Raw genomic sequence first — 11,248 nt, forward strand, 5'->3', positions numbered from 1 at the left:
CTCTGCCTCCCAAGTGCTGGGATTAAAGGCGTGCACCACCACCACCTGGCCTTTCCTTTTTAATTGGGAGGTTTAGACCAGTAACGCTGAGAGTTCTTATTCAGTAGTGCTTATCAATTCCGGTTCTGTTGTTTGAGACCTCTTTTGGTTAATTGTTCTGAGATTGTTTGTGGTTTTTGGGTGTAGTTAATCTTCTCTTCAGGCCAAAGTATTCCTTCCAGTGCACTCTGTAGCGATGGATTATTGGACAGAAATTGCTCAAATCTGTTTTTATCATGAAATGTTTTTCTTTGTTCTTCAGTTGTGATTTCTGCTGGGTGTAGTAGTCTGGGCTGGTATGTGGTGTCTCAGAGACTGTGAAACCTCTGTCCAGAACCTTCCAGCTTGCAGAGTCTCCTCTGGAAGGCAGGCTGGCCTTTCTGTGACTTGGCCTTTCCCTTGCAGATTTTACTATCCTTTCCTTATTCTGTACATGTATTGTTTTAATTATCCTCTGTCATACGGAGTTTCTTTTCTGGCCCTGTCTATTTCGTGTTCTGTAGTCTCCTGCACCTTAATAGGCATCTCTTTATTTAGATTTGGGAAATTTTCTTCTATGACTTTATTTCCCATGCCTTTGACCTAGGTAGGTCTCTTCTCTTTTCTCCTATATCTATTATTTATAGGTTTGGCCTTTTCATAGTGTATCAGATTTCCTCCATGATTTTTATCTGGAGTTTACTGTTGTTGTTGTTGCTTGAATTTTCTGTGACTGATTTATCCATTTATTTATTTTTTGGAGCATGTGGTCTTATTTCCTGAGTCTTTCCTACTTTATTCCAGTTTCAATTTTCTTTAGTGATTCTAATTCTGTGTTCATATTTCACTTGTTTTTTTTTTATTATTTTATCTGTTTGCATTTTTATAGTCTTCATTCTGGCATTTATTCATATTCTTCTTAAGGTCTGGGGACATAGTCATAATTGCTGTTTTAAAGTCCCATCTTAAGATTCATTTAAATTGCATTTTATGTTTTATGGAATAATGTGTTAGTTCATCTTTGAAGATCTGGTAAAATTCTGCCTTTTATCCATGTGACCTCGGGGCTTTTTCATTTGGAAACATTTAATTACTTCTTCTATGTCATTGGTTGTTATATGTCTACTTAAATTGCTGCATCTTGATTTCATTTTTGTAGAGCATATATATAGAGAAATTTATCCATTTCTTTTATCTTTCATTTTAGTAATTTAATAGATTTTGAAGGTTGAATTTCTTCAATATCTTGTAATATTTGTTTTTCAATCTCTGGTTTTATGAATTTGATTATTTTGATTATGTTGGCTAAAGGTTTGTCAATTTTGTTAATCTTTTCAAGTAACTATTCCAGTCACTTTTTTATTGTTCTTTTCTATTTCATTAATTTCAGCCCTGGTTTTGATTTTTCTTTCTTTTTTCTTTTCTTTTCTTTTTTTTTATAATTTATTTTCTCACCAAAATGAGCCAAGTTCCTTGGTTGATTGAAGCTCTGATGCTTTCCCCGCACAGCATCTTTCTTTTTTCTTAAACTTTTTATTTTTTATTTTTTTAAAGATTTATTTTATGTGTATGAGTACACTGTAGCTATACCCTGTGAGCTATCGTGTGTGTGGCTGCTGGGAATTGAACTCAGGACCTCTGCTGGCCCCGCTTGCTCCAGCCCCGCAATTCACTGTAGCTGTCTTCAGACACACCGGAAGAGGGAGTCCAATCTCATTAGGGGTGGTTGTGAGCCACCATTTGTTTGCTGGGATCCGAACTCAGGACCTTCAGAAGAACAGTCAGTGCTCTTACCCACTGAGCCATTTCGCCAGCCCTAAAACTTTTTATTGATTCTTTGTGAATTTCATATTATGCACCCCAATCCTACTCATCTCTCTGTCCCTTGTATCCACTCTCTGTCCTTGCAACCTCTCCCTCAAAAGAAAAGAAGATATGTGGTGTTTTGAATATGCTTGGCCCAAGGGCGTGGCACTATTAGAAGGTGTGGCCTGGTTGGAGTAGGTATGGCCTTGGTAGAGGAAGTGTGTCACTGTGAGGGTGGGCTTTGAGAGAGACCTTCCTCCTAGCTTCCTGGAAGCCAGTCATCTCCTGTTTGCTTTCGAACAAGATGTAGAACTATCAGCTCCTTCAGTGCCATGCTGCCTGGACGCTGCCATGCTTCTTGCCTTGGTGATAATGGACTGGACCTCAGAACTTGTAAGCCAGCCCCAATTAAATGTTGTCCTTTATAAGAGTTGGCTTGGTCACAGTGTCTGTTCACAGCAGTAAAACCCTAACTAAGACAAGATAGAATTTAAAAAAAAATGTCATGGAAGCTGTAGTGTGTCACAGTATGTCTCACAGTATTCCCTTTTGTCCATACATCCTTACTTACAAATGTTCATTGCAGTGAGTCATTAGTCTATTTCAAGACCTCTGGCTTCTGCTACGCTATCAATACTGGATCCTCATGGGGACTTCTCTCAGATATCCTGTTTGTTGCCCTGTGTCATGGAGATCCTGCAGCTTCGGATCTGCAAGACCAGCCCTTTCCAACACTCCAGCAGATCATAGATAGGGTAAATGTTGGGGTGGCCCAACTCAAAACCCTGGATCTGGGCCTGAGAGATAGCTGAGTTGATCATTTTGCCAGCTCAACTGTGCCTACACCACCAGGGGCTCTCTAGCACTGCCCCAGCTAGCTCACCCAGTGCTGCAGCTGTCAAAAAGCAGGCTCATCTCTCCTGCTCTCATGTTCTAGGGGTGACTTACCCACCCCTTTGCCAACATGCCAGCTTTACTGTGCTGCCCAGGCAAGGTGCAGGGTCTGCTGCAGCTGGTAGGGGCAGGCTCAGCTCTCCCACTCTCATGGTCTCAGCATTAGCTCTCCTGCCTGCCCCAAGCAGCGAGGGCATGGAGGGCATCTCTCACTCTCTCCCATGCCACCTTCTAGGTTTTTCGTTTGTTTGTTTTAAGATTTAACACTTTTTTTTTGACTGGATGACCCATCTTCTCTACTGTGTCTTCATCATCTGATACTCTATTAATTTGGCCTAATATATGATAAGGCTTTCCTATGATCATTTTGTTTTACTCTTCAAATTTTTTGTTTGGATTTTTATTTCAGTTTGACTTTTCTTCAGAGATGTTTCTATTAAATTCTATTTCCATGTCTTGAATTATCTTTATTATCTCAATGAGGTGTGTTTTCACAGTTTTCATTCTGATATTTATTTATAACCCTCTTGATGTCCTAACTCATTAGGGTGCAGGATGCCATGAGGTTCCAGGGTGGTGGCCTGATGGGTGGATGGCTGGCAGGAGAGTTTGACTTGGTGGGGCTGACACCTGGTGTCCAGGGCTACAGGAAAGCACACGATGCAGGCAGAGCTGAGCGGCTGCCATGTGGACAGGCTTACTCTTAGAGTATCAATTTTCCTCTTTTGCAGTTGTTATAACCTTCATTTGTTGAAAAGACTGTTGTTCCCCCATTGAATGGTCTTGGCAATGCTCTTGAAAATTGTTTAACCATATATGATGTAAAGCTGTATTTCTGATATATGCTATTTGAGTCCATTGGTCTACATGTTTATGTTCATGACAGTATGACTCTGTTGTGGTTACTATCATATATCCTCTTTTTCTTTTAGAAATGTTATTTTCCCTTGACACATACTCATATCTGTCCTGCCTGCATCATGAGTCTCTGGAGTTGGCTGCTGTCATCCCTGCCGACTTGCCTACACTCCGAGCACCATTGTGTCATCCCATCCACTTGTTGCTCTTCTGAACTGCTGCTGCTGAGCTCAGATCCAGCAGGTTTTTTTTTTCTTTCATTATCCACCCTCCAATCCGCCTTTTACTCCCTTCGTGATGCTGTGACCAAACTCAGGGCCTTATTCCTGTTAAGCACGTGGTTCACCACCATATTATATCCCAAGTCTCTCTTCTTTAATTATGGAGTAGTATGTTATTATAGATTGTTTTTTGTTTTTATTTGCTTTTGTGTTTTTCTTGGCTAGGGTTTTGTTTATTTTGTGGTGGTGGGGGTCAAAGTCAAGGCTTTGAGCATTCCAGGCAAATATTTTACCAGCGAGCTGTACCCCAACCCCTTTATTAAAAATCTGTTTCTTCTGTACTGTTTGTATCAGTCCTTTTTGTCCCCATATGATATTTTTGTTGATGATCTAATCAAGAGCTGTCAACAACCCATGATTTCTCAAAGTAGAACCTATGATACCTGCTGCTGTTTCCTCTCAGAATAATAATGCTGCCATACTGAGTACCGAGAAGGTCTGTATCTCTAAAGTAAGTTAGAAGCTTTTCCCATATTCTCTTCACTATCAGGCTTCCCTTGGAGATTTTACCCATTGTGTTAGTTCTAGCCATCAGCGTCTAACAGCTGGCTATCAAGCTTGCATTTGGAACATTAATTTATTACCCTTTAGGCTTCTTTGGGTGAGTTTTTATTGCATTAGATCAAATATTAGCTAGGAAACATGAAAGGAGTTGGCTATTCCAAATGCCTTTCGTCCTTCTGGGAAAGGTAGCTCAGCACTGGAGTGTTATCTCACTTTGTTCTCGTTTGACCCATGGATGAGAGAATCTAGAGGAGGTTAGGGTGGACAGTGGATAATCTCTTACAGGACAAGTAGCATTTTACTAGAAGAGGGAATTATCGATGCTGTTTTATCTAGGGGAATACTTAAAGTGATAAATGCCCAGGAAATGACTCTGAAAAGTTAGCTTTCAATACCAAGGAAAAGAATCCCAAAATGGCACATAGTAGTAATGACTCCTAGCATGCAATAGCTGACTAATACATAGTTTATCAGTCAATGACTAGATGCATCCACAGAGACTTCTCACAGAAGCCTGGTTTACACAGTGAGTTCCAAAACATGCAGGACTATGTAGAGAAACCCTGTCTCAACAAACAAACAAACAAAACAACAAAATAACAACAAAAAGGAAAGAAAAGGAATCATTCGGAGGCTTTCTAACATATGCACATGAATTTACATTTAAAGCAATTAAAAACATTGTTTAGTATCTTTTGTGTGTGTGTGTGTGTGTGTGTGTGTGTGTGTGTTTTTCGAGACAGGGTTTCTCTGTGTAGCCCTGGCTGTCCTGGAACTCACTCTGTAGACCAGGCTGGCCTCGAACTCAGAAATCAGCCTGCCTAGACCAGGCTGGCCTTGAACTCAGAAATCTGCCTGCCTCTGCCTCCCAAGTGCTGGGATTAAAGGCATGCGCCACTACCGCCCAGCCTAGTATCTTCTTTTACAATTTCTTTTCTTTATTTTTGAGATTTTTATGCTTGTGTACAATGAAATACAATCATATCTCTCCCCTCTTACCTTCAAATTTCCTCTCCACAGGGACTTCTCCCAGGAAGAATGGGGCCAGGCTCTCTTTGGTTGTTTTGGTTTGGTTTGTTTTTTTGGTCTTTGAGAAGCAGGAGCAGGCATATGCCATGGTTGAAGTCAGAGAGTTGTGCGAGTAGTTCTTTTCTTTCTACCACTTAGGTCTTAGGTACAGAATTCATGTTGCCTTTATTTTAAAAGTAATCAGAGTTTTGAAAAAAATAAATGGCTTGTTTATTTGTTGTGCAATTTCCTCTCTGTTGTATAAAAGATCTGTTTCATGAGAAATATCTTTTTATGATTTTGGTCGTGCTTCATATTTACACACAGGATGATTATATTGCTTCAAGAGGGATCACCACATAGGATTTTTCATAATGTTCCTTAATGTTTGCTGGGCTGTATTTAAGTCAATTATGCTTAGGTGTTATCAGAATGGTATTGGTTTGTACAAATAGTTTATTTCTGTGTTAAAAATCCAAATTTTAGTTAGTAGAAACATGACACACAAAAACATCTGCTGCTGCTTCATTTCATAAATTATTTTAGATAGAAAATATTACAAATTAAATTTGTATAGATTGATACTAAGACAAGAATGTTATACTTAGTAGCTGTTTAAAAGTACAATTTTTATGTTTGTACTAATAAGGTGTTCTTTCTCTAAACAGGAGAAAGCACCCACCACCTTCCACCTGTGAAAGCCCCTCTTCAAACAAAGAAGAAAATAACGAAACATTGTTTTCTTTGTGGAAAGAAAACCGGACTAGCCACTAGCTTTGAATGCAGGCAGGTGGCCAGCTGGAGAAGCTGAGAGGCTTTCTCTGTGGGGACTCAGCATGGTACAATACAGAATAAAACACGTTTAGATGGCTATTGATAACATCCAGATGATGTTCTAATAGCAGCCCTCAGATGAATTCCCATTGGCCAGAGAGAGAGAGATAACTCTTCAGATTCCAAGAAGCATAAGTAGACACTCCACAGTCACTGATCTAGGACACGTAGGCCAACTGGTGTGCTTTCATGGTGCTTAGAAGAGCCCGCTCCTTCTTTGGTAAACTGAACAAAACTGAACCCAATTGGCAATTAGTTTACTATACATTTTAACATTTGGTACAGTTATTTCAAAACATATGGATATATATTTAAATATTTTTTGGTAATATGTCTTTCATTAACATTATTATCTTCCATTTATGTAGGGACAAACATTGAAAAGAATTGTGGCCTTTATTCTCTTCACAAAAAAATAACTTTTGTTGCCGGTCATGTGTTTTAAGTTCTCTCATGGCATAGCTTTTTGTTAGTTTTGTTTTGATAGGTTTTGTTTTTTGTTTGTTTTTTGTTTGGAGACAGAATCTTGTGATTTGCCCTAGCTGGCCTGGATCTTGCTATGTACACCAGACTGGCCTTGACTTCACAAAGTTCTGCCTCCGCCTCGTGCTGGGATTAAAAGCACAAACCATGTTCAGCCTTACATAGCTAATTTCTATATCACCTAATTTTCTCGCTACACTTAATTTCTTAGAATTCAAATTTTCTAACATAAGAGACATGTTTACCAGCTTCTCATTTTATTTTACTTCAATAAGATATATAGCTGTCATTCATGAACAATTATCCTATTCTTTTGGGGGGCTTTATACTGATGCATGGAAGGGAGGAACTGTTGGTACTGAAATTGCTAAGGAGATCCAGAGGGCTTTGTTGGACTACCTGAAGTCAGGCTAAGGAGACGAGCCCTCCGTGGAAATGTGACTATTCACATAAAGTTTTTTTGTGCTTTAGATGTGGAAACAACTTCTGTGCATCTCATCGCTATGCAGAAGCTCATGGCTGCACTTACGACTACAAAAGTGCAGGGAGGAGATACTTGCAGGAGGCAAACCCTGTGGTCAACGCACCAAAACTCCCCAAAATCTAATTCTTCTCTGCGCTTTACTGCTTTGCCCGAGGAATCGATTATATTGACAGAGAAATATTGTTTAGACTGCATTATTTTTGTTCGACTCCAAAAGATTTGCCAAATAACAAGCACACATAGTGTGCACTGTTGGAGACTGAAAATGCCTACTGTATTGATGTCTTTATTCTTTGGTGAATCAAAAGTTTTAAAAGTAGTTTTAAAAACTTGACACTATAATGATTTAGTTTTGTTATTACATGTCTGTGTTAAGTGTTTTAGATTGGAATTATTTATTAGACGAATCTTCAGAAGATGCACTTTCGTGTGGCCACGTAGCTAGGCTTCCATGTTGTACAGCAGTGAGTGGTTCTGTATGGCTCTGTTCAAACTGAGCACACTTTGCCCTTTTTTCTTTCTTTTCTTGTGGGGATGGGATAAATGGGATTTTTTTTTTTAAAAAAAATAAATCCTGCATGTGAAAGTTTATGAGGTTTAATAGCAAGTCCTTTTTAAAAGAACATTTGTTTTTTAAAAACATGTGATTTTTAAACATATATATTTCTTCCATATTCAGACTGGCATTCATATGTATCCATTCTGTAGAACACATCATGTTAATATAGTATACATTTTTTAAAATACTACTTTTTAAATGGTAGTTTTAAAATAACAGTGTCTTGTTGCCATTGAAAAAAGAATCCAACTTTTTACTTTTCAAAAATGGCTATATATATTTTTAAAAGTCTCACAAACTTGGTTTATCTTTCTTACACATTGAGTGCTTTTACAGGGGAAATTCAAATAAATATTAAACTTCACTATGACTTTATTTGATTATTTACAATACATTTTCTTTTATAAAGTACTTGGATAAATAAGTGATTTATTATACATGGGAGAAATGACTGGCAAGTAAAAAGGTATTATTTTAAGGTCTAAGGACTTTGTTCTTAGGAATAATGAATTTTCTATTCAGGACTTTGGAGGGCCTTTGAAGCTAATGTTGAATGTGAGGCAACAGCTGTAGGAGGCAGCGCTAGGGGCTGCACCCTGGTCTCCCACAGGGGCTCCCAAAGGTCATTTTGGTGCTTCATAGACCACTCACTCCACTGAGTGTAGCCTGGACAACTCCTGATACTCTTCTCTCATTTCATATAAGAGATTGAATATTGATGGACAGAGATAGTAAAAGAGAATGGTAAAAAAATTAAAAGTGTAATAGAGTAAGGAGCCTTACAATTAAAGATGGGAGTTATTCTTTTGTTTGTTGTTCTGTTTTTTTTTGTTGTTTTTTTTTTTTGTTTTTTTTGTTTTTTGTTTTTTTTGAGATAGGGTCTCAGACCGTAGCCTAAGACTATCTTTGACTCACTGTGTAGCCCAGGCAAGCATTTGAATTTGCAGCAGCTTTTAGGCCTCAGTCTCTCTTGTGCGAAGATTATAGGCTGGACTTAACCCTCTGCTGAAGACGTGCTATATACGTGTGGCACATGAGTGCATTCGAAGGATACATGAGGCCACAGCAGGATGTCAAGTGACCTGCACCAACAGTTCGTTCTTCAGTGACAGGGTCCTAAGTGAGACAGGTAGGAGATGAGAGAGATGAGAAGAAGATAGGAAAACTGGGGTCTGGAGATCTTATGCCAAGCAAGCTTATCATTAAGAAGTACAGCATCTTATATTCTATTTCCACAGGAGAAATAGGGCAGAGTTAACAGAAACCATCGAATAATGGGATGAAGTTAGCATGAAGCCAGTCCAGCAATGTGGTACAAAAGGAAACACCGGCTTTCTCAAGCTCATCCCAACAGAGCACCTAGTGGCTTTAGGGGAAAAAGCCAAGCTTCTAGGAACCAAAACCTTTAACTCCTCCGAGGCCCTGGCCAAGCCTACTCCTGGGCGAAGACACAGAAGTAGGTTCCCTTTGTCTTTTCACTGGAGCCTCTGAGAAAGCCTTAGGTCTGCCCATCCCTGAACAGTTAGTTAGGTGTCTATCACTCTCTACCATGTTACCTTGAGACAGGTTTTGCCATGTTGGCTCGCTGGCTAACCAGCTCTCAGGACCTGCCTCTCTCTGTTCATGGTAACCCTGTCAAAGTTGTCATTGCAGCACTTGTAGCCATGCCCAACTTTTTACACGGGCACTGAACATTTGCACTCAGTTCCTCATGCTTGCAGGGCAAGCAGTCAATCATTGAAGCGTTTCCCTAGCCCTGAAAGGAATGCTTTTAAAGAGGAACAAATAAAGGGGAATGACGTGTCTGTGAGAAATTATGTCTTTCTTACCAAGTAATAAATGTGCCTTAGAAATATTAAAAAGTTGCCAGGAGGAGGTAGCTCACGCTTCTAATCCCAGTACTAGGGAGGTAGAGGCAGACAGATCTCTGAGTTTGAGGCCAGCCTGGTCTACACAGAAAAACCCTGTTTTGAAAAAAAAAAAAGAGCAAAAACAAACAAACAAACAAACAAACAACAACAACAAAAAACCAAAACAATGAAAGAAAGATAAAAATTAAAAATCCATATTTACAGGCAAAAAGAGAAATGAACCAAAGCATATTTATTATATAAATATGAATATATAGGTCAGGCTGCATATATGTTTTGCATACTTTTAACTCATAACTATTAGTAGAAATAAGTCTTTAACTTCTATAAATGATTTTGGTCAAAGTTGTCTCAAGTTTTGTCTGATACTGAGGATGAGACCATAGCCTAAGCAAGCACCCTGCCACCAAGCCACACCCCAGCCCACAGGCGAGTTACTTTGTAGTTTCTGAGTCATTTGGAAATGAAACACTTTAGTTAAAAATTTTCCGATCATTATTGAGAGGGATTTCACAGACCAGATCTGTCTTCCTTTCAGTGACGAGAAGTGTGTGTGCCCTACATACAACCCTGGGTCATAGCCTTGAATAAATGAACTACCATATTGTACAACCTGTGTAACTTATAAAATGATTTTAAATCTCAGTGCATTTTATATCCAGTTTTTGATTTGTAAAAGCAGCACATATTTGGTTTCACAGCACTGAAAGTCTGTACATTCTTAACTTTTTGTTGTTTTGTTGTTTTCAGACGGGGTCTTACTCGGTAGCTCAGGGTGGCCTGAAACTCAGTCTCACCTTGGCTGGCTTCAAACTTATGATGGTCCTCCTGCCTCAACTTGTCAGTATTTTAAACTTTTAACTATGTAGAATATTTCAAGTTACTTTTAGGGTCTAGGGCCTGTAGCCCGGGCGGTCGTCTCGCCAACAAGAAAAGACACGCAGACACTAGGATCCTTCTGCAACAATGTTTACTGCCCTCTCCCAGAGGGAAAAAGAGGCCGAGCCAATAATCAGCACTGCTTATATACACCACAGTGCGGTGTGTCTGCCCACAGCGAGGCGTGTCCGCCCATGATTGGCTGTTTGCTCATCACCCCACTTGACGCCCCGGAATGGGCCGTGACATGGTGTCTTTTCACTCTACGCACATGCGCAAACAGTTGTTTACTAGGAGTTGATAGCAGAAGTAGGCACCATCTTGCCATGGCAAATGCCTCTTCAGCTCCACCGCTCCCCACAAGGGCCTGAGCTCAGTTGGTAGAGAGCTTACCTAGCATACAAAGCCATAGAACTGTGTGTAGTGCTGCACACCTCTCATCTACCTGTGATCCTACATTTGGACTAGAATCCATGGAGAAGCAGAGACCAGAGGGTCAGAAGTTTCCAGCATCCTTGGCTTGCATAGTCAATTAGTGGCCAACTTGGCTCGATGAATCTGAGTATTAACAATAACAATAAAACCCAGAAATATTAAGTACAATTTTATCTGACATTGGAAAAGAAAATGTTTTTTTTTTTTTTTTAAAGTTTCAATAGTACACTGCATTCTTTTTCCAAACCGATGCCACTTCTGTCCTTTGTGGGGGTTTTTGTTTGTTTGTTTTATGTTGTTCATAAGGTCTGATTTTTTTTTTTTTACTTTTTTT

The 11,248-nt window shown here is 39.4% G+C and overlaps 1 protein-coding gene across 6 annotated transcripts in view; it reads left to right on the plus strand.

Moving 5' to 3' along the window:
- The window catches only part of Zfand4 (zinc finger AN1-type containing 4), a 72,129-nt gene extending 64,036 nt beyond the window's left edge, over nucleotides 1-8,093 (plus strand). For 5 of the 6 annotated variants that reach the window (XM_031383055.1, XM_031383056.1, XM_031383054.1 and 2 more), the window contains 2 exons: nucleotides 6,038-6,155; nucleotides 7,158-8,093. In XM_031383055.1, coding sequence (XP_031238915.1) covers nucleotides 6,038-6,155; nucleotides 7,158-7,293 — 254 coding nt within the window. In that variant the 3' untranslated portion in view covers nucleotides 7,294-8,093. Of the gene's footprint in view, nucleotides 1-6,037; nucleotides 6,156-7,157 lie in introns of those variants that run through there. The other variant, XM_031383057.1, reaches the window with a different exon arrangement.
- Nucleotides 8,094-11,248: the final 3,155 nt, after the last annotated feature.

Source organism: Mastomys coucha, unplaced genomic scaffold (genome assembly GCF_008632895.1).
Source record: "Mastomys coucha isolate ucsf_1 unplaced genomic scaffold, UCSF_Mcou_1 pScaffold20, whole genome shotgun sequence".
Lineage (NCBI taxonomy): Eukaryota > Metazoa > Chordata > Mammalia > Rodentia > Muridae > Mastomys > Mastomys coucha.